Source organism: Orcinus orca, chromosome 20 (genome assembly GCF_937001465.1).
Source record: "Orcinus orca chromosome 20, mOrcOrc1.1, whole genome shotgun sequence".
Classification (NCBI taxonomy): domain Eukaryota; kingdom Metazoa; phylum Chordata; class Mammalia; order Artiodactyla; family Delphinidae; genus Orcinus; species Orcinus orca.
In genome coordinates this window covers 40,125,903-40,153,650 of record NC_064578.1, presented here as the reverse complement: position 1 = coordinate 40,153,650, position 27,748 = coordinate 40,125,903, and the positions used below count along the sequence as shown (strand labels likewise).

The window sequence follows — 27,748 nt, the reverse complement described above, 5'->3', positions numbered from 1 at the left end:
AACAGGAAACTTAGGGCACTCTGGGAGACTCACCGCCAGGTCTGCCTACCATTGGTGGCAGGATACTGGAACAACCAGAAGCCGCCTACTCAGAAATTCTTCTCCTGGCTTGCCAAGGTACCCGAAATCCCACCCTTAGTGCTGCCCTTTGGCTGAAGAGGGATGCTATTGCCAGTAGGTTCGTGGGACAGTGCTGTGGTTTTGCCTGAGGTGGCTACACATGGACCGGTTTGCTGTCATTGAAAGCATCTTGCGGAGCCCTCTGTCAGACCCTGGCTTCTAAGGAAGGATGGGAGGGAACCTTAAAATGAGGGGCTTTCAGAGTTTGGGGCCTTGTCTGGTTTTGCAGCAACTTGCATGGAAAACATATTTTCTAATAGGCTCTGTGCTGGGCATTTCTAAAAGTCTCATATAGGTGATTTAATCCTCAAAACCCAATCAGCTGGGAGAAAAGCCGACATAGTCAAAGCAGGCAACAGACAAAGAAACAGAAGTTTTGGATCAGAGAAGGCTTTGGGCCTGGTGGATTTTCCAGGCTGGGCTTGGAAGGGCAGACAAGGTTGACCTAGGTGGGGAGGAGGGCAGACTACACTTAGGTGGAGGAAACAGCTTTTGCAAGTGTGGGTAAGATGGGGATGCTTGGGCATAATTCTAATGGACCAGTTGGAACCGAGCAGAGTTGAGGGTACAGATTCTGAGGAAGTTCCGAGCCCCTCTCAGGGCTCAGGGTCTAACCTGGACAGTCCCCCGCCCCCGGGTGGCGGCGGGAAGGGCAGTGAATTCCATCAGTCTTCTGCAGCCCAATGCCTAGCAGGAATCTGCTTACCACAGGCGCTCAATAAGTGCATATTAGTGGGGAGATGGGAATGACTTTAAAGATGGTCTCCATGATCACAATTTAAAATTTTTTACTCAACTCAAAAAAGATAAGAATGAAAAGACAAAGCTATTGATTGGGGAAAAAATTTGTAAATCACTTATTCAATACAACAAAGAACCTGTACCTTTAAGTATACAAAGAACCCTCAAAACACAACTGTAAGAAAACAAACAACTCAATTAAAAAATGGGCAAACACTTCAAGAGACGCTTCACCAGAAGGATGTAAGGATGACAAACGGGCATGTGAAAAATATTCAACATAATTAGCCATTAGGGAAATAATGGCTGAAACTTAAAACCATAATGAGATACCATTTTATACCTATTAAAATGGATAACATTTTAAAAATACTATCAATACCAAGCTCTGGCAAGGTCTAGCAACAGAAACTCTCATGCATTGCTGATGGGAATGAAAAATGGTACGGTCATTCTAGAAAAAGTTTGGTTGTTACCTATAAACGTACACTCACCATATGACCCACACAGTCCTATTCCTGGGTGTCTTCCCAAGAGAAATAAAAATCTATCTTCACACCAAAACCTATATAAAAATGTTTGTAGCAGCAACAAAGAGAAACACATATTGATACATGCAATAATTTGGATGAATCTCAATGGCACTGAGCCAAGCAAAAGAAACCAGTCTCAAGAGGTTACATGCATGTGATTTGATTCCACTTCTGTGACATTCTTTTTTTCTAATTTGTTTTTTTTTTTGTTCTCCTTTTTTTTTTAACATCTTTACTGGAGTATAATTGCTTTACAATGGTGTGTTAGTTTCTGCTGTATAACAAAGTGAATCAGTTATACATATACATATATCCCCATATCTCCTCCCTCTTGCGTCTCCCTTCCAACCTCCCTATCCCACCCCTCTAGGTGGTCACAAAGCACCGAGCTGAGCTCCCTGTGCTATGCAGCTGCTTCCCACTAGTTATCTATTTTACATTTGGTAGTGTATATATGTCAGTGCCACTCTCTCACTTCGCCCCAGCTTACCCTTCCCCCTCCCCGTGTCCTCAAGTCCATTCTTTACATCTGCGTCTTTATTCCTGCACTTCTATGACATTCTTTTTCTTTTCTTTTTTTTTTTTTGGCCGTACGCGGGCCTCTCACTGCTGTGGACTATCCCATTGTGGAGCACAGGCTCCGGACGTGCAGGCTCAGCGGCCATGGCTCACGGGCCCAGCCGCTCCGCGGCATGTGGGATCCTCCCGGACCGGGGCATGAACCTATGTCCCCTGCATCGGCAGGCGGACTCTCAACCACTGTGCCACCAGGGAAGCCCTATGACATTCTTGAAGAGACACATTGTGGAGAACATACCAGTGGCTACCAGGGGTCTGGGGTGGAGGGAGGCTATGTCTATAAAGGGAAAACATGAGGGAGTGGGTTTATTTTGTGGGGGTGGGTGATGGAACTCTCCTGTATCCTGACTAGAGTAGTCGTTACAGGAATCTACACGTGTTAAAATTCCTAGAACTTGTGTTCCATAAGGAAAAGGTGGCCTCCTGACCTGCCTCTGCTCCATGAACCAGACTGGAGAGGAAGCTGGGGGCCTATGCTTAGCAGCAGACTTTCCCCAAATCCCCCTGCTTTGGGTTTGATATTCACTCTAGCCTTTAACAGTGTCATCCTCCCATCTTCCAAAAAGAATTGGGGAGGAAATCTCAGGCTCATGAGTGGGGGCCTGGGGACACACTCCTCCCATGGAGTGTGTCCCTGTGCCATGCGTGGTGTCTCCTAAGCCTCGTGTGGTGTGTCCTGAGGTTCCACTTGGCAGACTGGCTCCTGCGCCGCTGCAAACATAGTAGAACAAGGTCCCGAGCCTCTCTCATTTTTGTTCTATCCTTTGCACTATCAGGTTATGGCTGTCAGCTCATTTTGTAAAAAAACAATGGTTTGTGTTTCTGCTTGGCATTCTTGTTCTCTCATTTATTTGCCTTTTTTTTTTTTTTTTTTTTGGTGGGGGGTGGGATAATGATTTAGCAGGAAAAGATGCAGAAACTTCTTTGCCCTACCAGCTTAACCCAGACATCATAACTACATTATCAGAAAGCTACTGGGGGTTGTGCACCATCGAAAGGAGGGATTAAACCAAGAAAGAAAAGACAGAAGCTCCAGGAAGCAGGGAATCCAATGGCTGAAAGAGGTGACGGAAATTCCCAGGTTGGCGGTGAGGAAGAACTCCAGACGGCAGCTGTGTAGTCACCCAAGTATGGAACCAGACTGCGATGTCAGAGGACTCAGAGGGGCCTCCAACAGCAATGGAACATCTGAAACGTTCGACCTTGTGGAAAGTCCTGCTGAGAGGTTGTAAGGGTGGGAAAACTTAATCACATGTACAAAGAAAGTCAGGCAAATTGGCCTCAGAAAAAAAAAGGATAGAAACAATCAAGCTATCCTAGTATACTACCTGACTCAACAGTGAACAATATTTATATAATAAACAATGAATGCTAATTTAACAAAAATTTGTGAGATAATCATTGTGAAGGAATGAGGGCGGGAGTGAGAGGAGAGGGGAGTAAGAAGGCCAAGGTCACACCACTAGTCAAAACAGGGAGCTGGGGTAGGACCCAAGCTTTTTTTTTTTTTTTTTTTTTTTTTGCGGTACGCGGGCCTCTCACTGTTGTGGCCTCTCCTGTTGCGGAGCACAGGCTCCGGACGCGCAGGCTCAGCAGCCATGACTCACGGGCCCAGCCGCTCCGTGGCATGTGGGATCCTCCCGGACAGGGGCACGAACCCGTGTCCCCTGCATCGGCAGGCAGACTCTCAACCACTGCGCCACGAGGGAAGCCCCAGGACCCAAGCTTTTAAGTGCCTGCTCCATGATGCTTGTCATGGGGTGCCCAGAGCAGCACCATCGATTCGGGTGCAGTCAGGGTGTGTGGGCAGTGCAGAGTCCACAACAAGAGACAGTAGTATCCGTGTCTGTCTTCCCCAGCAAGGGGGAAACTGCCTTGAACACCTCTGCGGTTCTGCCATCAGTGTGGGCTGGAGTGTGACAAGGGCCCTACCCTGGGACTCTGGGTCCTCAGTTATAAACTGGAAATGAGCAGCCTGCTCTGTTCCCAAGCTTGTTGGAAACAGACAGTACAAGCCCAGCCTCACTTGCCAGTGCCCAGCTGGGAACTGGGACCACAAAGACCATATCTGAATTTCAGCTGATACTTAGAAGCCTCCATCAGGATCCTCAGCTCAGAAACAGGATGAAATCCCCTTCTTCACAGGTCTCTGGAGGGAGCAGAGCAAGGCTGCTTTTCTCATCAAGCATCTGATTCTGGAAGAACTTATCCCCTAAAACCCAGACAACAGTTGGAGGGACCAGCCTGGAGAAGGGGTGCTGGAAGAGAAAGGCAGACTGACACCCCACACGCCAGGCTCAGGGCTCCCCACTCTCGGGAACTAAAGAGGTGTGTTAGGTCAGAGAGAGAAGTTCTAGAACTCTGATCCTTGTCCTACCTGTGACAGCCAAAGTTATTAGGTATTTAAGGACCATTTTCTTATTTTCCCCTTCTGAGGATCATTGACATTCATCTCATCCTTTTGTTTGTTCTAAGTCCTGCTTGTGAGCCCTTGACTGTGATGTTCCCCTGCCAGAAGTGCCTTCCCTCAATCTGACTCTTCTCCACTTTTCCAGAAAAGGGCTTAGATGGGAAGGTCACAGGCCCAGGAACCTGTAGCCCAGGACTTCAGAACTGAAAGCCCAAACTCTATGACCCACTTCCTCTTCTAAGCCACTTACTGTTGTACCAGAATTGTGCACCTGAGTCTTTTTAATGTGACTGCAAACTCCCTGAGAACAGGAATTATATTAGGGTCAGCCAAGCTGTGTAACAAATAGGTCCAACATGCAAAGTTTCAACACAGTTGATTTGATGTTTATTTCCTGCTCACATGGCAGTCTTTGAAGTGTCACTCTGGGACTCGTGCTCCTTCTAGTTTGTGGCTCCACTTTTCCCTGGCTCCTCCTCGTCATCTGTGTCCAGCTTATGGAAGCGGCAAAGGCATGGAGGAGTGTTCCCAGGGGCTTTTTATGGGTTAGGCCTGGAGGTAGAACACATCGCTTCTGCTCACGTTCCATCTGACAAAACCTAGACAGCCACACCAAACTGCAAATGAGAATGAGAGATGCAGTCTACTTGTGTCCCCCACCAGGGTGTGGCCTTGGTAGACCAGCTGTTCTGCTGCCCCAGCCTCCTTTGATGCTCCACACCCCCCAGAGCCAGCACAGAAAGGGACCTTCAGAGGAAGTTCCAGAGAACTTGGTGAGGTGGGCCCAAGGCTGCTGGTGCTCTACAGAGAGAGGAAGCTGGCCACGTCAGGGCTGAGTTCTACCTGGGGCCCCCTCACACCTGTACCTGCCGAGCTGCTCAGACGAGGTGGGCCCTGCAGCAGCTGTGGTTGCATCAGAAAACAGACTGAAGGCTGGTCTTGACATCCACATAAACGTCAGCCTGGCCTCTGCCCGCAGAGGTAGCATCTGTGCAGAAATCCATGCTGTGGTGCCAGGCAGGTAGGCATCAGGCACCCCTTGAGATGCCACTGTGTCAGGAAACTTGTATGTCTGGTCCACTTGTCCTGGTCACAGGCTGGGCAACATAGAAGATGAGGATGGCCTTGAAGAGAGTGGTTTCGGCAGAGTGGTAGAAACAAGGGCCAGACTAAGAGCTTAAGGAAAGAACAGAGGTAAGTGGGCTGGAAGTTAACCTTGCCAATTAATTGGATAAAATAGGGCCGAAGTTGGTAATGTGTGTCACAACTCATGCACACACACACACACTCACACACACATATGGAACAGGTACCCCTCTCCAGAACCCTTGCTTTCTGCTGCTGCTGTCTTAGCCCCCATCTTTCCCAACTTTATTCCCCCCCGAGAGGCAGCTGACTCGGGATTCAGGTACGTCGGTGTGAGGATGTGGCTGCAGGCTGTGTTGTGTTGTGGAAAGCCCACTGGAGTAGAAAGCATCCTTTTTAGATGCCCTACCTTCAAAATAGATCTTCACTCACCACCACAGCCACCACCCTAGGCCAACTGACTGCAGTGTCCTGCCAGGACCACAGTCCCTGCCTACTCACTGGCCTCCTGATCTCGCCCTTGCCCACCTAACCCCATTATCCACACAGCTGCCCTTGTGATCTTCCAAAATTCTCAACCTGATGGTGCCTTCCATTGGCTTTCCACATCCCCACCTCTCCGTTCTCTTCTCCTGCATCACTTTCTTCACAGCAATTCACTCTACCCCTAATCATACTTTACTTCTATCATTTCACTTGGTTATTTGCTCTCTCCCTGGAAGGCAAAGTCTGTAAGAGCAGGCCTTTGTCCTCTCCACTTTTGTGTCCCGGCACCTACTAGGCATGCCAATGTTTATCAAAGAGATGCAGTTTCTTTAAGGCTCAGTTTCCTCAGCTATCAAAGGCAGACAATAAATTCTTGTGCGCTTCACCTCGTCGGGGTTTGTGGGGATTAAATGAGAAAATGAGGCAGAGCAGACCCCAAGGTCTGTGACATGGGCAATGCCACGGGATCCTGGTGAAGGCTGCTGCCTAAGGATTCTCATTTTGCGGGATGCTTTCTTATCATCACAGGTCCCTTCTGAGGTTGAGCTGTGGTGTCTTCACTAGAAACAATAGCCACAGTGCTCCTCCCAGTTGAGAAACCTGGGACTGTATTGAAAATAAATTAGTAATGCCTCATTCTCAATGAAAAAAGTCTCAGGGAGGTTTATAATTTTATTTTTTCTAAGTGTGTAGAATAACATAAATCAAAAGGAGCAATAGTCTACCTTGTGTTTTGACTACTTTGACCCTCTTCAACCTCTGCCAATTTTTATCTCATTTTTGTTTAACTTTATACATCAGAGTTTAATTTGAGAGCTGGTCAAGAAGACAGTGATGTATAGGTTACATCAAGTGCAGCTGAAATTACCCTGTCCCCGGGGACCTCAGGCTGAAGGGAGGGTCCCCGTCCTGTTTCAGGGGGTAGAAGAGGAATGGTACAGTTTGCCCCTTGAACCCAGCCCCCCTCCACCCAGCAGGCTTCAGTGTTGCCTCTCGTTTATTGATCTGGCCAGGTTTGAGGCACTCACAAGATTGCATCCATCCATGGCTTAAGCTACCCAGCACGGCCCCAGGCTCAAAGCAGCAGCCACGGGGGACGGTATCATTTTAGAAACCAGAAAAGGAGTTCTATTAGCATTGATTTTTCCTCTTCTTTAAATTGCTACCTTCTCTGGGAAAGTGTGCCCAGTTGGTAGTGTTGTCTGGCCAAAGAGAACACTGGCCTTGCTTCCCTGAATGTCCGGAGCAGGGCCTGGCATCCCATAGATTACTCGATAAGAATTGATACTTGAATGAATGAATGAATGAATGAATGAGTTGCCTTCTGCTTCCTCATTAGTGTTGGTGTTCCAGCTGACCTCAAGTATTTCTGGAGAGGAGAAACACAAATAGGTGAATTGGGTCCCTGACTTAAGAACTGGTGAGTTGCTGAGTTTGTTCTAGAAACTTCCTTATGGATGCTTGGGACCAGGGGGATCTTGAGATCTTCTCACCCACCTCTTGTCTGTCACATCAGTGTTCACCAAGATAGCCTGGCCGGGGGCTGGACGACTTCTACTAAACACCTCTAGGGACAAGCCACTCGAGCGGTGACCCAAGGGTTAGCACTTTGTAAATGTACATTTCCTTCACAGCACTTATCACAGTTTGAAATTACAGACTTGTGCAATTATTTGATTAAAGTCTGTCTCCCCACTAGACCCTAAGAACACTGACAAGTTCTGTAATTAATTCGCCAGAAAAGTCTGTTTGTTCACCTGTATCTCTAGGGCCAGGCACAGGGCTTAACATCTGGGAAGTGCTCAATAAATATTTCTGAATGAATGAGTCCAAAACAAACTGGGGGGGTGGGAAGGTGCTGTGATTTGTTGTTAGCAAGGCAGGAAAGAGGTAAAAATGCCCAGGTACAGAAGTCATATTACACCTTACACCTGACCCACTGTCAATCCAAAGGCCAGTAAGGGGATTGAGGGAGGCATTGAAAGGTAGCTGGATCTGGGAACCAGGTGAAGATGCCAAGGGTGGCAAATATCTCTGGTAGATTCCTTGTTCTGGAATTGTACTGCCCAATACAGTAGCTAGTAGCTACCTGTGTGGCTACTGAGAACTTGAAATGTGGCTGGTCTGAGTTGAGATGTGCTGTAAGCGTAATACATACACCAGCTTTCAAAGGTTTACATGAAAAAAGGATGTAAAATATATCACTAGTAGTGTTATGTTGATGACATGCTGAAGTGAGAATTTAGGGCTATGATTGGTTAAATAAAATGTATAATTGAAATTAAGTTCACCTGTTTTTTTTTTTAAAATGGGGCTATAATAAAATGTAGAATTGCATATGTAGCCAGCATTATATTGTTACACTGTTCTAGAGGAAAGTCCTTGGAGGAGTTATTAATTGGTCAAAAGCCTTCACATGAATGCCCACCATTGGAAAGGCTGAAAGTCTGTCTGTTCTGCAGCCAGCATGGTGCTAGGTACTCTACCGCCTAGTTAAACAAAGGTTTATCCCTTTGATCCAGTAATTTTATTTTGGGGATGTCCTCCTGTAGAAGTAATCTGAAGTGTGAAAAATTCTTTATACATAAAGTTATAGTATATTATTGTAGTGTTATATAATATGAATGAAAAAGAGAAAATAACCTAAACATCTAAATAGTAGAAGAATGATAATATCAACTATAAGATCCCTACAATGGAATATTATGCAGCCATCAAAAATTCTGTTTACCAAAGATTTTATTCTAACATATGGCAAAACGCTGTGACGATGTTCAATCAAAAATATGAAATCCTAAATTGCACACAAAATACGACTGTAACACACGAGCAAAAGCTCAGGGGAAAGCGAGTGGAAGGGGTTCTACCAAACCATTACAATCGTCTTTGGACAAGGAGATGAGTGACTTCCCTTTTCTTCTTTCTAGTTTTACAATTAAATGTTATTTAGCAAGCGTTTGATAAGAGAGAATTGTACACATCTTGTCTCAAGTCAAAAGGGCCAATCTCAGGAGTTTGCTTGAGTGTTGTAAACAGCTGCGGGTGGAGAGGCGCGCCGATTCTGGATTGCCCCTTGGAAGCACACACAGTCACAGCAAGCAGCGTGTACCTGGTGGGTCATGCAGTCCCTTAGCCAAGCACCCATGTCCTCCATCGACCTAAGACTCCTTGAGAACAGCCACTGCAGTGTGGTCCCCCTCTTTCCTCCTGCCCAGCACAGAGCGGATATAGCCCACAGCCCTGCAAGAGGGTACTGCACCTCCGCTGGCTTCCTGCCGCACCCTTTCCCGCTCTCCTTCCCCTGCGCTTGGCCCGGGAGGCCCACCTGGACGGCTGTTTCAACCCTTGCCAACTAGCTTCTGGTGGGGTTTACCCAAAGTGGAGTCTTGGCAGGAGAGGGGAAGAAGGGAGGGCAGGGCAATGGGAGATGTCATTCCCTGGTCACCTCCCTGTGGGTCTTCTGAAGGTGGCAGCTTTAAGATGCCCTCCTTCTGGTTTCCAGGAACCAAGGACCATCTCATCTCGTTCCCCGCAAGCCTCAAGCTTTGACAGTTCTGTTCGCCTTCTCTTGTGCATCCCTTCCCCCTTGCCATCAGCCCCTTCAGGAAATCCTTCTTGGATCATCCTCATTTGAGTGTGTCCTCTTTCCTGCCGGGACCCCAAACTGACACAGGACTTAACTGAAAGCACAGCTCCTGTGCCACCCAGCATACCATGAAGAGAGGCACAAAGCACTTCCTAAGATGCTGGGCGTCCCTGGGCCTTGCGCTGTGGAGAGTTGGGGCCGAGCCCTGGGGCCGACAGACCCGAGTTCAAATGCAAGCTCTACCCCTTCTAATAGCCATGAGGTCCTTCACTTCTCCAGGTCTCACCTTCCTCACCTGCAAAATGGAGTAAGAACACCTACATTGCGGGAGTATTGTGCTGATGAAACGAGGTAAGATACCTATACTTCTTAGCATGTTGCCCAGCGTGGGGTAAACTCCAGCAAACGTTAGCTCTCACTCTTACTGCTATTATTAACCGGGGCTGTCAGCCTCGTGAGTGCAAGTGTCCTGTCAGACCACCGCATCCAGAAACGTGCTGCAACTGGGACTAAATGGCCCTCCTCCGTGTCCTGGGCTGCAGAGGACCTGCACCCAGCCGCATGTTCCGCTCTGCACTGCCCCACGAATGGAGAAGGGGGTTGGGTGGGTGGCCGCAGAGCTAGAGGAGAGGGTGGGAACCAGCGGGACGTGCAGTGCTTTGTGAGAAAATCACCTGTTTATTTAAATATTGTACTCATGAAAAAAATGCCAGAATGAGAAATATGGGCATTTATGGTAATAATCAAAAGGGAGGGAGTAGGGATACATAAATGATCGAAAATACAGGAAAGAATGATAAGACATTTGAAATAAAAATTTGCATCGTTAAAAATATCTGGACTTCAACCTCAGAACGAGCGTATCTTTTAGAAGCTCTTCGAAAACACTTCCCCGCTCTCTTTGTCTCTTTTCTTTATAAGCCATCTTCTCTTTAACTCCCTTTGGGAAACTTCTTATAAATGAGGATTTGCCTCTCAAGGGATTACTCTGGTTAGGAAAGTGTTTTATTAAAAAATATATGTTTGCCACAGAATGCTGAGCGATATAATTAGCTGGTCCCTTCTGTTTTATTTCAAAAGGCTGTATGGCCAAGTTCTAATTAAACATATTCTCAGGACATTTGAAATGTGGAGGTGCCTCAGAAATGGGCACTAAAATGAAGGAAGCGAAGGCTTGGAGGATGTAAGCCGGGATGCCGGTGCTCTGGCCACAGCGTACCTAGCATTTAGCCTCATTTCTGTTCCTGAGTGCACAGCTGCCGCGACCGATGATAAGTCTGCCGCAGCTACCCTGCCCTGCATCTGGGAGGCAAAGAGTCCTGGGCTGGGATTCTGGGGACCTGGGTATGTGACAGGTCATCATGTCTGAAGTGAGAGCTTTTAAGGTCCCTGCTAGCCCTGACTTTTTTTTTTTTTTTTGCGGTACGCGGGCCTCTCACTGTTGTGGCCTCTCCCGTTGCAGAGCACAGGCTCTGGACGCACAGGCTCAGAGGCCACGGCTCATGGGCCCAGCCGCTCCGCGGCATGCGGGATCTTCCCCGGCCGGGGCACGAACCCTCGTCCCCTGCATCGGCAGGCGGACTCTCAACCACTGCGCCACCAGGGAAGCCCCCTGACATTTTGATTGTACGTCTGGATGGGTTCCTCTGTCTAGTTCTGGCCACATAGCATAACAGTGTTCCAAATGCCCGTACTTCATTTTACTCTGTGAGTCCAGGAATAAAACACAAGGCCATGGAATCTCGGTCTTGATGGCTCATCCAAGAAAGGCAGGGTGAAGCCCTCATTTGCAAATGAGTAGAATGATGCTTGTTTCCTCCTGAAAGAAGCAAACGACCTGAAGATGGAAATATTCTGTCTGCACACAGCAGGACAGGCTGGGAGCCCAGAGTTGAGTTTAAAACAACCTCTTCTGAAGTCTCCCACCTTGTCACCCTGGTAGCACCCTCACTCTTTGCAAAGCATTTACACATCCATTAAGACCTCTTTAGAAGCAAGCAGTCATTGCTGAATGATCTCAGTCATTGCTGATGGGGATACGCAATGATAACAGCCACTTTGGAAAACAGTTGAGCAGCTTCTTCTAAAGTTACACATACTCTTACCATAAGACCCAGCAATCCCAATCCTAGACATTGAGACGCAGGAGAAATGAAAACTTATGTTTACACAAAACCTCTATGTCCATGTTTATAGCAGCTTTATCCACAGTCACCCCAAACTGGAAACAACCCAACTGTCCTTCAACTGATGCATGAATGAGCAAACTGTGGTACATCCATACAGACTGTTGAAATACTCAACAACATGGATAAATCTCAAATACTAAGCGAAAGAAGCCAAACTCCAGAGGTGACATACTATATAATCCCATTTATATTACATCCTGGAGAAGGCAAAACAATAGGGATGAAGAACAGATCAGTTGTTCCTGGCGTGGGAAGTGGGAGTGAGGGGCAGGAGGATACTTTGACTATGAAAGGGCAGCACAAAGGAGTGTTTGGGGTGATGGGACTTTCCCAAACCTTGATTGTGGTGGTAGTTACACGACTCTATGAATTTGTCAAAACTCGGAGAACTGTATACCAAAAGACTGAATTTTACTCTATTCAAATTAAAAAAAATAAAAATTTAAAACCCTGGCAGCCTTGGTAGTGAATGTGGTGGCCTTTTGAGGTTGCCCTGCCCCTTATTCATTTCACCCTATAAGGGATTAAGTCTATCAAGGTATGGCATTCTCTGGTGATGACTACTGTCCACAGAAGTGGCCCCTGAAAACTGGAGGGAGGGACATAGATTACATGGGCCAGGGACAGGTTTTTTTTTTTTTTTAAATCTCTTTCCTATTGGATGTGGACAAAAAAGAGGCAAGTGGGTCCATTTACCACTTGTGACCACTCTTGAAATCATGAGACAAAACACCTTGAGGATGAGATGATCCTGACAACACAGAGCTAAGAGAGGGCAGAGAAATCTAGGTTCCTGTTTGTATAATTGAGCCAGGATTTACCTCTAGACAATTTCCTTAAGCTAGTGTGAGCAGGGGGCTGTATTACTTGCAGACTAAAGCATCCTAGGAAATGCAGTCAGGGAGCTCGTTGAAACATTTCTGTTCTGATCCACAGTCCCAAAGCAACTTGAAACAAACTGGGCAATAAAGAACTTCTATGAACAATAGAAAACATATCCAACAAAAAATGGGGAAAGGACTTGGACAGGCACCTCATGAATAAGGAAATCCAAGTGACCACAAACATATCAAAATGTACTCGATCCCACCAGCATTCACGGACATGCCAATTAAACACAGAGAGACGGTGAAAACAACCACTAGAGTAGAAAATATTAAAAAGAAGGGGAAGAAAAGCTTATACTATCATAAACTGACAAGGATGTAGAACAATGGGAACAGTTAAAAACTGCTTGTGGGCGTGAAAATTGACATAATCGCTTTGGAAAACGGTTGGGAGTTACAGATATACATACTCTATGACTTAGCAGTCGCACCCCGCCATATATGTATAACAGACAGCATGGATACTGTTATGGCTATTATGAAAAATGCCTCTGTGAACATGAGTCCGAGGGAATTCTGGAGAAGTGGCCCCAGAGACAGACGACCCGGATGGTTACAAGTTTTGCTTTACTTCATTACCATTTATTCCAGCCAGAGTCCTCTTAAAAGTGTTTGCTTTTAAGTAAAAGTTGAATCCTTTGAAAAGTATCAGTTCTCTCTTTTAAGTCTAATGTGTTAATCTGACGGAGTGCTCTTTCTGATTGATTATAGTTCAGACCAGATCTGTGCCTTACAGAGACTACTAAGACTTGACACAGCTATCCTGTCCAACTGCTCCTTATCTGCCTGGAGATCTTTCATCTTAAAAAAATTAAATCATCAGGGGCTTCCCTGGTGGCGCAGTGGTTAAGAATCCATCTGCCAATGCAGGGGACACGGGTTCGAGCCCTGGTCCGGGAATATCCCACATGCCGCAGAGCACCTAAGCCCGTGCGCCGCAACTACTGAAGCCCACGAGCTCTAGGGCCCACGTGCCACAACTACTGAAGCCCTCGCGCCTAGAGCATGTGCTCTGCAACAAGAGAAGCCACTGCAACGAGAAGCCCGCACACCACAACGAAGAGTGGCCCCCGCTTACGGCAACCAGAGAAAGCCCGCGCACGTAGCAACAGAAGATACAAGGTAGCCAATAAATAAACAAATAAATAAATAAAATAAATATATAAAAAAAAATTCAATCATCAGGGCCAGACCCAGACACGCAGGAGACCACACCCAATGCCTCTTGTAAGTGAAATATCTACTGTGGGTCCAGGCATAAACTTCATGCATTTTCCTTGTATAAAATCCTTTCATGCTCTTATTTGAGCCTATTGACTTTATTTAAAATATAAATCTAACATGCCCAGACGTCTGTTTCCAAGACTCCATGTTTACCTTAGAAAGGTAAACGTGGCAGGGAATGGCTACGAGAGCCCGTGACACTGTGTAAGAAGACAGACAGAAAACACCTCAAGTCACCTGGGTTTCTGGATGCATTTATTGTAGGCACAACAATGAAATGTTAAATTAGAAATTGACTAAACCCTTTTTTAAAAAACAGGAACATGCGCAGTGCATAAGGAATGATTATCATCCAATCTTTAGCAAACCTTACTATTCAAAAAAGTTGTTTTATAGATATTTTCCTGTAAGGAAGTCATTCTGTGAGAATGTAGAGATGTTAATCTAAATCCAAGTCTCTAGAAGCATATGTGTGTGCATAGGTGCAAATATGTAGACCTGCACACATACATGGACACGGATGAACAATGAAAAGTAGTATCTATATTGTGTGTGCGTGTGTGTGGTGGTTTGGGTCCCATTAAAAACTCAGGATTTGGATAGAATTCACCCTGATAGCTGAACAATTATGGAACAGCTGCATCCTCAGAACAAAATGACCTTTTCATCAAGTTACAAAACATTAAAGGTTAAAGAATGTTTGGAAGGAAGTTAATACTTTTAAAACATTGAGAAAATTGCCATTCTTTCAAAGACCTGACCAAAATGAGAGCAAAGTGCCAGAAGGCATCTACGAGCCTTACCCCGAGGAGGGGTGACATATTTGCATCGCCTGCTTCATTCAAAACTATGAATGAACCTACCTCCTCAGGAAATGAGACAAGGTGGGCCTGGGAGCCGCACAGCACGGGAGCTCATGAGAGGAACCCTTAACGGGCTGGCTCCTAATTGCAATTTTGAAATCACATTGCTTCTCCTCTCAAGTAGCGATGGCAAGGCGAGCAAATCAATGAGACTGTCAGATTTTCCAGGCTTCTATTTTCCATCTGACCTGGATGGTGCAAATTCCACTCGCTACTAACAGGGAAAATAGAAATATCAGTGAGGCTCTTCACCAAACCCCTTCCTTTAATTAACTCCCAGAAAGGCCTGGAGAATCCACCTGACTTGCCCTACAAATGCCCACTCTTCCCAGGAAGTCAGGCGGTCTGTGTTCTGCCCTGCCTTCCACACCTCCCCCCTTTCTTTCTTTTTGCCCCACTCGAAGCACCTGCTTGCAGCATCCTCCAGGGCATCCAACCTCAGCCTGCTTATAAGTCTTTGTCTTCAGGGAGGTCTGACCCTGTGGCAGCCCCTCTCGCAGCGGCTGGAGGAGGGGTCACTATCATTAGACAACCACTGTATGTCAAGCTCTTCACCAACGCACCAACATGCATCATCCCAGGGAAGCCTCACTTTCCCTGGGAAGTGGGATCTGCTGTGACTTGCCCATCGGCAGACAGCTAGTAACACCGTTCCTCTTTCAAACCCCGGTCTGACCCTGAAAGCTCCCGGGAGGCAGCGCAAGGGAGCAAAAGCTTCAAAGGACTTCTCTGACTTTGATCAAATTTTTCCTCCCCAAGTCCCACTCTGCTTAGGAAGGAGAGAGCCGCCCATTTTAGTGATGAAGGAGGTGAGGCTCTAAGAGCGTGGGCAATCTGCTTGAGGTCACTTGGTGAGTTATAGGCCGCCAGCCCAGGCCCTGCCTCGCATGGGCAGAGCTTGCACTCACCTGTTGTGTGCACACGTGCAGCTGCTCACTTGGCCCTTCTGTGCTGCTGATAGGTGCTTCTCCTAGCCACCTTCCCTCACGCCTTCATGCATCCTGGGCTGGAGAGCCAGCTCTCTACTTTCTCACCTTCGCTGTCTACCTTCTAGACTCCTGACGTGCCCCAGATAGGACCATCCTCCAGAGAGGTGGCATTTCTGGACATTTGAGATGGGTGTGTCTCCATGACAAATTTCCCCATTGGAGGACGACTCTGGCCCATTTTCAAGTCTCATTTTTCCTGGCCGACAGGTGAGGCCTGAGGAAGAGGAAAGAGGGTTTGTGGGCTGCTGGGCTGCTGAAGGGAGCCCTCCCTGCCATGTGCCATAGAGCCAGGGGGACTCCACAGGCCCTCACTGTTACTGTGACTGGTAGGCCTTCTCCTAGTGGGAACCCTACCCCCAGGCATTCAAGTTGGCAGGGACTGAAGATTCTCTTGAAAATTAGGGAGGACCATTTGTACTTGAACTTACCCCTTCCCCAGCTATTTCCCCCAAGTATTCCCAGCAAAACCAGAGCCAGAGCCCCCTCTCAGCAGCCAAAACACTCCTAAACACCTTAAATCAGTGGTCCCCAACCTTTTTGGCACCAGGGACCAGTTCTGTGGAAGACACTTTTTCCATGAACCAGGAAGTGTGGTGGGGATGGTTCAGGTGGTAATGTGAGCGACGGGGAGCAACGGGGAGCGATGGGGAGGGATGGAAAGGACAGGGAGGGATGGGGAGGATGGGGAGGATGGGGAGGGATGGGGAGGGATGGGGAGGATGGGGAGGATGGGGAGGGATGGGGAGGGATGGGGAGGATGGGTAGGACAGGGAGGGATGGGGAGGACGGAGAGGGATGGGGAGGGATGGGGAGCGATGGGGAAGATGGGGAGGGATGGGGAGAGATGGGGAGCGATGGGGAGGGATGGGGAGGGATGGGGAGGGATGGGGAACGATGGGGAGGGATGGGGAGGGATGGGGAGGGATGGGGAAGATGGGGAGCGATGGGGAGGGATGGGGAGGGATGGGGAGGGATGGGGAAGATGGGGAGGGATGGGGAGGACGGGGAGGGATGGGGAGGGATGGGGAGCGACAGGGAGGGACGGGGAGCAACAGGGAGGGACGGGGAGCGACGGGGAGTGCAGCAGCAGATGCAGCTTCGCTCGCTTGCCTGCTGCTCACCTCCTGCTGTGAGGGCCCAGAACCTGGTCTGTGGCCTAGGGGTTGGGGATCCCTGCTTTAAATGATGCAAAAGGCTTCTTATGAATTAATCCCCCTATTTGGGCCACAGATTTTAAAGGTATTGATAATATCTCTAAGGTGATCAAAAGTCAAAATTCACTCTCTGTCAAATTTGTATTCAGTACCTACCATTTTTTTCTATGTGTATTTACAGTTAGCCAGCCTGGGTCAAGGCTCTGAGAGCCCGCTGCCCCCCTGCACCAGGGTGCCCCATCTCCAGGTGAATGGGGACTATGGGGAGGATGGCTGCAGATGACTGACTTGAGTATAGCTTGTCTCCAGAGAGGGCCCTAGAGGGCCCTCTGCACTGGAATTCACACTTCCCTGTTGGCTGCCCACCAGCTGCCTTTGGCAGGGGGCAGGGGTGGGGATCAAGCACTCCCTGGGGCAGTCCTTAGCTGGGATCTGCCTCTAAGTCCTGTTGAGATGGAGAAAGAGCAGTGTGCTCACCACTCCACAGTAGAGAAAGACAATTGCACTTCTAAAAACTCTGTACTTAAAAAATATCTACAAAACAGAAACAGACTCACAGACATGGAGAACAGACTTGCGGTTGCCAAGGGGGAAGGGGTGGGGAGAGGAATGCACTGGGAGTGTGGAGTTAGTAGATGCAAACTATTACATTTAGAATGGATAAACAACAAGGAGGTACTACTGTATAGCAAACTCCTGGGATAAATCATAATGGAAAAGAATATAAAAAAAGAATGTATATAGATGTATAACTGAGTCACTTTGCTGTACGGCAGAAATTAGCACAACACCGTAAATCAAATATACTTCAATTATATATATATATATATATATATATATATATATATATATATATATATATATATATATATATATATATGCCTGCAGGGCCATGGTGGGCCCCAGGGTACTTGGCATCGATGAGCCATGCGGGTGCTGGGAAGGGAGAGATGCTGAGCAGTCAGGAGCTATCCGCTGGTCCTTGATGGAAGCCAACCCAGTGTCCCAGAGAAAGTTCCCCACCGAGTCCTGAGCCACAGTCAGAGCCAGGCCAGGAGGCCAGCTTCCCTGCACCTGCAGAGTCCCTGCATTCCTTAGAGTCCAGAGGCCAGCACCATAGCAGAGCCAGTCTCTTCTATGTGCACTTGCACACTCCCTTATTTCCACACTCCTCCTGACTGGTGCTGTACACGCGTTCCCTCCTTGCATGCTTTTGCACACCCACAGGAGCTCCTGCCTCGGGGTGTGGGTGCTTCCTCCAGGATGTGTTTTTCTATGGGAGGAGTTCTGCTGCTGAAGCCTGTTGTCAGCACACTGGCACTGCCTGCTCAGGCTTTCCCAAGAGCCAGGCTCCCGCAGTGCCCCAATCTAAGTCCCAGCTCCCAGCGCCCTGGAAAGCCCGGCCTGCGGGGACGCACAGTCCTCCGCTCAGGGCAAGTTGGATTTATCTGCTCCAGAATTTCAATATTGGAGTGCTTTGGAGAAGGTGGTCAAGATCTGGGCGGGCGAGGGTCTTATCTTGAAGTGATCTCAGTGGAACAAACACTCTGTTTTAACAGAAATGCTAGATTTGTTAGGGGAACCTAGAGAGGGGAGTTGGAGTCAAGGGGCTAGAGCTGTTCTTAAACCCCTCCTTGGCGTCACCACCTGCCTCTACCATCCATCATTAGGTCCAAGCGCAAGACCCACATGGAGACCGCAGAGCGCCTAGTCCTCTAGGCCAGCGGTGGGAGCTCCCCAGCCCCCCGCCCCACCTCCCGTCCCTGGGGAGGGAGCAGCGTCCCCGCCGTCCCGCCTCCAGAGGGCGCTGTTGGAGAGGTGGTACAGCCAGCTGCCGCCGCGGGCTCAAAGGGGGCGCCCCAGGGACTCCACCTTTAACCCCTGGCCTAATTTGAATATTTCATTGGCTGCCGCCAGTCTGGTCAATTTATCATGCAAATGCGGGTGCCCTCCGCGCCAGAGAGGAGCCATCGCCCGCGCAGGAGAGCGGCGCCCGATTGGTGGCCGAGACAGCTGCATTTGTAATATTTTTCTTTGGGCATTAGAGTCATTTACCAATGCCATCGCCTCAACTCGAGGCACTGAATCACAAGCCACTTAAAGGTTTTTATTGGCAGCTTTGAAACTTCTTAACATGTTCTTTTATTTTAAATCAAGTGTCAACCTATTGCTGACCTCCCCCCCCCAAAAAAAAACCCCACAAAAACTGCAGCAGCTACAAACTATTTTGTTCCCTCATCATCTGTGCACCGGGTGACCGCCCCTGCCTTGTCACAGGGAGGAGGACTCGACCTCTTTGGGGTGAGCACTTGGTAGACCTGAAATAAATTATCTTTGCGAATGCATACGGTGTTGAGAGAGTACTGACAGAAGAGAAAACAAAAAGGAACCAGAGAGTAGGAGGAAGAAAGAAGATGAAGGAGATGCGGGGAAGAGAAGTGGCAGAAAGACGAAGAGGGAAGGGAGAATTCAGAGCTCCTGTGCGGAGGAGGAAATTCTTGGAGTTATCAAAGCTGCGAAGATAAGAGACTATCTGAATACAAAGAATCTGAACCTGCTGGCCACCGTGTCCCAAAGAATTCTGGCTCTGCTCTTCTGGAAATACAAGGGATATGCACCAAGTTTCAAGAAGTAAAAATGAAAAAGAACGAGGCCCCAGCACAGTAGCCCTCTATTGTACCTGCCCTACTGAGAATTGTGCGAGGTCTCGGTTTTTCCCGTTTTGATATTCAGTGACAAACACAAAACCATAATATAAAAGATAGAAAAGAAGAGCGATATAGAAGAGGAGAAAGGGGAAACGAAATTCCTCCTCATCTTGCAAATTCACTGGCTGGTTAATGAGGTCACCAGGCTCACTGGTGCAACACTGGGGCTGTCTGGTCTGAGAAGACCTGGTGGTTTGATTTCTGAGACCTCCTCCTCTCCAGGGTTGCTGCATTGCACGAGCCTGAGCTCAGCCTGCTAGTGATTCACAGGCACGATTCTTTCCGCGGAACTTGCACCCGCGGGAAGAGATAAGCACCTCCGCTTTCGAGCTAGCAAGGAGCTGCTTACTTCCAGCCAGGGGTGGGCCCCACCGTGGCTGCAGCTGTCTGGAGTGTAGTTTACTTTTTTCTTTTTTTTTTTCCTTAAGCTTTGCCTAAATGGTTTATAAAAATCCATTTCACTCAGAGTGGGAAAAAACACGCCACGCTGCAGCGAGTAATTCTGGAAATTCCCCGCGCAACTGAGGTCAACGCGTGGGATTTGATCAAAGGGCGTTTTGCCAGTAATTGTGCCCTCCAAACTGGCCTTAATGTACATCTGTCCATCTTAGACCGCAACATGAAGACTTTCTATTTTCTTTAATTTTAGGTCTCCTAAAAAAGTTTTTTGAAAGTTTGGTGAACGACTGGGCTTGAAAGAGAATTATACAAGAAAGGGGAGTGGAGTCTAAACTGGGCTCCCCATATCTGAAAATCTGGTACTGAGAGCAGAGGAGACCCCGGGGGTGGTAGGGAAGAAAAATCCTCAGCCGGTCTTGGGAAACCCCAGAAAGTAGTCCCTACCAATCACCCAGCTAGGAGATGGGTATGTAGGCAGACCTGGCTCCCCTCCGATAACCGTGTTCCCTCCCTCCCTGTTAGGTGCATAGTTTTTAGTATTTGTCTTGAAATACGTTTATAACTGCCTGGAAATCCCGAGTCGGAAGAAAAGAAAAAAATGAGTCATCAAGGAGGGGGACCTGCCAGCCCTGGCTTTTTAGAGGGCTTCCATCCAAAGTTTAGGAAGTCCCAGTCATGCCCAGGAGTTCAGGGATGGCCTGGGGGCCGCCTTGCTCTGCCCCGCCCCAGCTGACAGCGGACCTCAAGGCTGGCCAGAGAAGATCAAAGGTCCTTTTGCCTTTGAGTCGGGTGGTCCTGGTGGGATTGGCAGACCCGCAGTGAGAGTAGTTGGCAAAGCTGGGCCAGGCCTCTGTGGCGGAGCCACAAGAAATTTACAAAGTAGGAAGCCCCCGCCTGAGGGGAAGGGTTGGGAGCCTGTGTACCCGAGTGTTGGTGGGGCGGCGGGGGGCGGGGGGGTTAGCTTCACATTCTCAACACCAGTTCTTGACCTTGGGCCAATATGTCTACTTTTCTTCCAGGAGTGCCTTGCCCCGCCCCCAGTCCCATCCAGGCACGCCTGATGCAGCTCCCCCAGGGCTCCACAGAAGTGGCATGAATATACCGCTCCGATTTTCGAAGGTTTATTGCACGTCAAAACTGTAAAAGTTCTTGGGAGAATTTACAGACAAAACATCTGGTTCGTTAAAACAAAGCTACCGGAAAAAGAGAAACAAACTTCACTGCTGTGTAAATGCACTTTTAGCAAACAATTAACCGCCTGGCTAGGGCCTGGCCCCAGGGTCCAAATCCTTCTCGTTTTGGCAGGGGCTGAGGTCCCGGGCCCAATTCTTGGTTGAGGTGTGCAGGTGCTGGCAGTCAGCTTCCCTGCACCCAGGGTACTTCCTACTGCCTAGCCCAGATTGTGGCGAGGAGGAGTGTGAAAGCGGCCGAACCAGAGCGCCAGCGTTCCAGGAGGGCGAGGGCTGGAGAGCACTTGGCGCCGCCTCCCCTGGCATTGCTGGGCAGGCAGTGGCTCCCCAAAGGCCCACCGCCCGGTCAGATGCCCTCACACCTTGAAATGGGGTGCAGACTCCCAGAGCGCGCCCTGTCCCTCCAGGCGGCCCGCGCCTCCCTCGGGGCACGGAGAACCCCTCTTCAAGGTCTGGGCTTAGGCCCCTGGACCCCCAACCTACCCTGGCTACCCTGCCTGGACCGGCAGCTTCAAGGATGCTTCTTTCCGGAAGGCTTTTTCCCTCCTGGCCATCCCAAATGAGGACACACTTCATTCAGCTTGGCTTGGGTCCGGCGGACTCTCACCCACTGCCCTCAACTGCACCTTGTAGACAACCTCGGCTGCCTCCCGGCGGTAGCCCGCCTGCTCCTTCCCCAGCACGAACTTCCCGACTCCAGACGCAGCGCGCTGCAGCCGGATCCCTGCCCCTCCACCGCACACTTTTTTGGAGCCACGCCTGCGTACTTCCCACCTCCCCAACTCGTCCGGGTCGGGCTCGGGTTAGCCCAGGGCAGGAACACCCCCGGGGTGGTAGAGACCCGCTCAGGTAGGCCCTGGCACTGCGGCCTGGGGCTCCTTGACTTCCGAGAGCTGGAGTCGGGCCTCTAACCCCTGACCTGAAGGAGCCGCGTTTGGAAGCATTTGTACTGAACAGGGCTCAGCATCCCGCCGCGGAGAAGGAGCGGGGTTCTACTGGGCCCCAGGCGCAATCTTGGGGGTCAGGAGTTGTCTTCATGGCCCCTGGGAATTTTCGGGGCTCTTAACAGGGTGAGCCACCTGGTCGCAACGGGAGCCGCCAGTTTCCCCCACGGGCGTTTGCCACCGGACATTTTGGTGTCTCCCCACTGTCCCTTAGGCAACTTTCTCCTTTTACTTTTAGGGGTGTAAAAAATTATTCCCAGAAACACGGCACTTCCCAGAGGTGGGAGCATTTAACTGGCCTGCAGGTTACTTTTTGCGTGACTCACGCGTGTAAGAAGTTGCCAGGTGCTTGTGCTGGGCGGAAGCCTGTTGTTGCTTTTCAAAGGAATGGTCTCTGCAACTCTTCAGAGTGGGGTACAAAGATTTCTATACAGTGTGCCTTCTACAGAATTCTAGCTCCTCCGCCCGGCGCGGGCTTTTCCGCCCTCTAGTCTAGCGTGAAAACGGCTCGGCCGCTGGATGTGGTGCGCGAAGCCCGCACCCTACAGCGTGGTCCGTCCGCCCTGAGAAAGGAGCCCCAGCGAGCGCCGCCGCGGCCGTCTCTGGCCTCCTCCGGAACCGCGCAGACCTGGGCGCACGCCGAAAAGCAGTTCCTGTATCCCTTCGAACTCGGGAATCGCGGAACGAATAGAAGCACAGGTTTTGACCTGCTTTTGTAGTCGACTCGGAGGGGCCGAACTCACCAGGCACCCGGACAGATACTTTCACGGTAGGAATAATGCAGATATATCAGAGAAAGTGCCAGGGACAGCCGCCCCGCAAATGTCCGAGGAGGAGTAGGTTCTATGTTCGCTCTTCCTCTTAAGTTCTTGGGAGGACAAGAAAGGCCCTTTGGCCCGGCCAGACTGATCAGGGACATATGTGAAGGTGTCTGTCTTCTGGACACTGTGGGGGGGGGGGCGGGGGCGATAGGGAAAAGCAAGAAGCAAACGCAGGGGAACATGCCACCACCGCCGGGGTCAGTACTCTGGAAGAATTGCCGGGAACCCCCTGCAAAGCACTGGCTTCTCCAACGTATGGCCCTGCTTTCTCTCCCGCTGTAAGTAAAATGTGAATTACAGACTTACTGCCACCCAGACACTATTTCTCCCTAAATCTAGCCCGTGGTTCTCACTGGGATCCGCGTTTTCTTCCCTCCTCTCGCTCCTCACTGTCAGGCCACGTTACAAAGCAGCCAGGCGGGGCCTGGCAAAGTTTTAGATTGAGACCTCCTGGCTAAGACCTGCCTGGCGACCTCGACAGCCTCAGACTCGGCCCAGCAGAAGCGGGTTTAAGCCACGGAGTTCAGGTAACTTCCAGGTCTATACTATGCGTGCTGCGGATTTGGGAAACCTCCCTTCCTTCTTTCCTATGCCGTACCCAGTTCACAGAAAAGGGGCAGAGAGAACTTGATGGAATGCAAGGTTGACACTGTCCCCCTGCATCTGTCCCATCCTTAGAATGGCCTGCAAAGCTAGTCATGTTTAGAGGTCCCGGTATTCAAGGGAGTGCGTGTGGCTAAAAGATCGCCGTAGAGATCCGGGTTCCAGACTGTGCCAAGCCGGGCCGGAACCCTGTTTGCGTGTCCCGGCAAAGTAGCGCGGTCGCAATATGCACTCCGCATAGCCCGTGTTGTGCGTGACGGGCTGTCGCGGCGATGTGAAGCTCACTGACACTGATGGATGCGCCAGTGGTTGGACGGACAGATGTTGGGGCGGATTGCACTCCGCGCGGCCCCTGAACTGGGGAGGGCGAGGCAGCGATCAGGCTGTGGCTGCCGGCGGCGCGGAGACGGGAGCTCAGGCCGAGGCCGGCAGGGGGAGGGGGCGGAGGCAACTGAGGTTGGGAGAGCAGCGCGAGGAAGGAAAGGAGTGGGGAGCACAAGCCAGGGCGAAACTCTCAGCCTTCCGTGCGCGGTGCCCAGCGCCGTGCACTCACTACAACCGGCGGGCCTAAGTGGGCGCTCGGCGCGTGGAAGGTGAGCCGGGGGCTGGCAGGAGCTGACCTCCCGCGGCGCCTACCCTCCTTCAGGCAAGTGGTGCTCAGTGCCGCAACCAGAATCCTAGAATCCTGAGGCCACGGGCGGCGTCTGCCAACTCACCGTTTTCTCGTTCGCAAAAAGCGTTTCACGCCCTACGGCCGCGTCTCCCGGGCCTGGAGGGACAGTCGTTTTGGCCTCTGCGGCCGCAGGCACCAACTGCACGCCGCGCCCCCGCCCCCGACTCCGCCTCACAAGGCCAGCCTCCGAGCCCAGCCTCCGCTCGACTCCGACTTCCCGCAACCACCCGGGGTCCGGATCCCGCAACTCCGAGCGCTCTTGCGCGCGCCAAGGCGCAGGAGACGTCTTTATAGCCCGGGAGGACGGCGGCGGCACATCTGCATTCAGGGAGGCGTCTGGACCGAGCCCAAGCTCTTAGGCTGGGGGCGAGCGGAGACTTTTGATCTTACCGTCAGGGTGAGATCACGGTCTCCTAGTCTAAAAGAGAAAGCATGCCTGTGAACTTTTAAAACAAACTTGCAAAAACAATCACAAAGAAAAATAAAGAAAAGAGGGGGCAGAAGAAGAGGGAGAGACTAAAAAAGAAACATAAGGTGGGGGGGGCGGGGAAGGAAGGAAGGAAGAAGGCCAGGGTTTGCAGCTCCCGGAGCGCTCAGGCAGCCAGTCCCAGGGCACTGGTCTCCGGCCCTCGCCGGGACTCTCGGACGCTGGGCCCAGGAAACTCCCTGGGCCCCAGCGGCGCGCCCGGGAGCAGCACCGCCTCGGGGGCAGTAGGCCTGGCGGCAGCCCCCGCATTCCCGCCAACGCCGCCCGGCAGCGCCCGGAGCCGGCCCCGCCGCTGCCGCCCCATTCCCGGCCCAAGAGCTGGCCTAGGGAGACGCAATCGAGCCCGCAGCGCATCGATGCGCCGCCGCCCGCGCCTCCCCGGCTCCCGCTCAGTCGGCGCCGCTGGGGGGTCGTCCCAGTGAGCTCCGGCCCACCAGCGCCCTAGCCGCCGCCCGTAAGTGAGCCCGCTTTACCCCGCAGCGAACGCAGCCCTGCCAGCTCCTCCTCCCCACGGCCCGCCGGCCCGGCCCGCCGCGAGTCTCAGCGATCCCAATCACCCAATCAATAATCAATTCTGTTTGCTCAGTACTGCTGGCTGGCCGGGCGCAGGGCGCGGTGGCCCCTCTCGGGGCGCCCCGGGGCGAGGGATGGGCTTGGGTGCCCGAGTTCCTGACCCCGTCGCCGTCCCGCCCTGGGATCTGCCCGCGCCGGTGGTGGGGGGCGCGCCCCGGCGCCTAGGTGGCGAGGGGCGGGGTGGAGGTACCCTGATCTTCCCAGTCAGGAGAGGAAACTTGGAGGCACCCCCTCCCACACCAACCCCCGGGACGGCCCGGGAAAGTTTGCCCGGAAAAAAAAAATTGGGGGAAGTGGCTGCGGCGGGTCCCGGGGGAGGAGCCCTGGTGGCGCGGGGTCTGAAAGCAGCCCCCACCCACTCGGGCCCGCGCCCACTTCCTCCCCCGAGGGCGCCGGCGCCCGCCCGCGGGCCCTGCCATCCCCGGGGGTGCGCGGGCCCAGGCCCGGGGGTCCGAGCTGGGGGCTTTGGACGCGGCGTGTGGAGAGAAGTGCGGCCTGGGAGGGGCATCGGGGGATGGCCAGGGGGCGAGGCCGGGTGGGGAAGAGGGACGGGCGGGAGTAGCTAGCGGCCCGGGACGGGCTCGGCCGGGCCGGCGCCGCGTCCCTGCTTGCGCGCACGGGGCGGAGGCGGAGGGGCGGCACCCCCTCCCCAGACTGGGCGGGGGTCCTAGACAGGCCCGGGGCCGGGAGCGGGGGCGCGGCGCCCCCGCGGGCGGGCGAGTGACACGATCATCTCCTTTTCCTTTAAGCTTGCCTGTTGCCGACGCCGCCGCTCCAGCCGCGCAGCGGGCATAAGACTGGACCGCCGAGCCCCGGGCCGCGGCGGCGGCGGCTGAGCGCCCCCTCCGATGCCGTGACCCCCTGCCCGGGGGCGGGGGCCGGGGCTTCACCGGCCCGGGCCGCTCCCGCGCTCCTCCTCCCACCCCTCTGCCCGCCTTCTCCCCCTCTCCCCGCCCCCCGGCCCTGAACCCCGCGCACCTCGTCTGGGGACGGGGCGGGGGGGGGGCAGGGCCGCCGCTCCTCCCCGCCCCCTCCTCCTCCGGCCTCTGGAGCGGTTTGTCAAACTTCCCAATCCGCCGGCAGCGCGGTCCTCCTCCTCCTCCTCCTTCACCACCTCCTCCTCCTCTGCCTCCTCCTCCCCCCGCGCTCCTCCCTCCCCGCGCCTCCCTCTCCCGCCCTCCTTCTTCCCTCCGCACGTTCGGGGATCGCGGCGGAGCGCGGAGCGGGGGGGACGCGGAGAGCCGGGGCTCAGCAGCATCCTGCGGGCGGCCGCTCTCCGGGGGGGAGGCTGAGAGCCGGCCCGCCTCGCCCCCCCCGCGGGCCCGCCGCCCCTCCCTCCCTCTCCTCAGCCCGGCAGCGGCGGCGGCGGCGGCAGCGGCAGTCGCCGGAGGAGCATCATGCCGAGGAGGAAGCAGCAGGCGCCCCGGCGCGCAGCAGGTACGAGCCGCTTCCCCTTCCTCCTCTCCTCCGCCTCCTCTTCCTCTCCTCGCCCCGCGTCTCCAGCCGGCGGCGACCCCGCTTCTTGCCCCGCTCCTCGCCCCTCTCGCTCTGGCCGCGCAGAGTAACTCCGGGGCGCCGGGCTCGCTCGCCGCTCTCCTGTCTGGTGCGTGCGCCCGCCTCACGGACCGGCGCCCCCCGGACGCCCCGCTGCGCTCTGCAAACCCCCCCCCCCTCCCCTTCCCGCTCGCACCCACTTCGGGAACCGTGCTCGCTCGCGGCGAACTGAGCCGGGCTGGGTCCCTGCCTCCTCAGCTCTCTGCCTGGCCGCGGAGAGAATGGGAAGGAGCCCTCTTCTGTCTCTTTCTGTGGGGGCGGGCGGGGTCACCTGAGTTCTCTGGGACACCTTCCGTGTCCTCCCGCGGCCGGCCGGCGGGGGACTGCCTGGTGTCTCTGCCGAGCGAAAGAGAGCGAGTGAGCGAGCGGGTCCCTTCGGCCACCTTACTGCTAATCCGATTGATTCTTCATTTATTGGGCCCAAACCGGGCACAGCGGTGGAAAGCAGAGCGCACAGGGTCTGGGTATTGTCAGATGACTGTCAAGTCGATGTTAGATGCTGGCGTTCCCTTTTCCCCGGTTTGTTTTCGCTCACCCCCACCCTCCTTCCACTGCTTCTCCCATCCTCATCTCCTCATAGCACTTAGTTCTGGGACGTGTCAGAGTACTTTCTCCCCATCACCCCCCGCCTCTTTTTTTTTTTTCCAGGAGTGTCAACTCCTTTTAAGACTGAGCCGGGTTTTTTTTTTTTTTTTCTTTTCTGGAAAAAGCATTGAAAGCAAAACAAAACCCACACACATAACATTATTTTGCAATAATGTCAGTTGGGGGCATGTTGCTTGGAAGAAGGGTTTCTGGCCCTTTGCCACCCTTGATTTGATGACTGATTGATTGCCCATCATGCTGCTGCCTTTGATCTATTCATTCCCAATAAACATCAATAAATCACTTGAAATGGTGAGGCCAAGCTCTGTGACGTCACTAGGGCCCTGTCAGTGCAACTTCTGGG

At 52.1% G+C, this 27,748-nt stretch overlaps 1 protein-coding gene and 1 long non-coding RNA gene across 7 annotated transcripts in view; one reads left to right on the top strand and one right to left on the bottom strand.

Annotated features, from left to right (window-relative positions):
- Positions 1–1,573: 1,573 nt before the first annotated feature.
- On the bottom strand, positions 1,574–26,333 carry LOC117198423 (uncharacterized). Of its 5 annotated transcripts, XR_007474280.1 has the most exons (6): positions 26,224–26,333; positions 15,613–15,907; positions 14,705–14,918; positions 5,250–6,561; positions 4,786–5,000; positions 1,574–3,188 (listed from the first exon to the last, which is right to left on the bottom strand). It is a non-coding gene; the product is annotated as an uncharacterized LOC117198423 (long non-coding RNA). The 5 variants fall into 5 exon arrangements; XR_007474277.1 differs by having other exon boundaries at positions 1,574–5,000; XR_007474278.1 differs by having other exon boundaries at positions 1,574–4,982.
- The window catches only part of TSHZ3 (teashirt zinc finger homeobox 3), a 70,102-nt gene continuing 67,112 nt past the window's right edge, over positions 24,759–27,748 (top strand). Inside the window, exons 1-2 of one of the 2 annotated variants that reach the window (XR_007474276.1) lie at positions 24,759–25,126; positions 25,995–26,682. Coding sequence is in view for 1 of the 2 variants with exons in the window: in XM_004284860.4 (XP_004284908.1) it covers positions 26,643–26,682 (40 nt within the window). In the remaining variant the exon portion in view is untranslated. Of the gene's footprint in view, positions 25,127–25,994; positions 26,683–27,748 lie in introns of those variants that run through there. The other variant, XM_004284860.4, reaches the window with a different exon arrangement.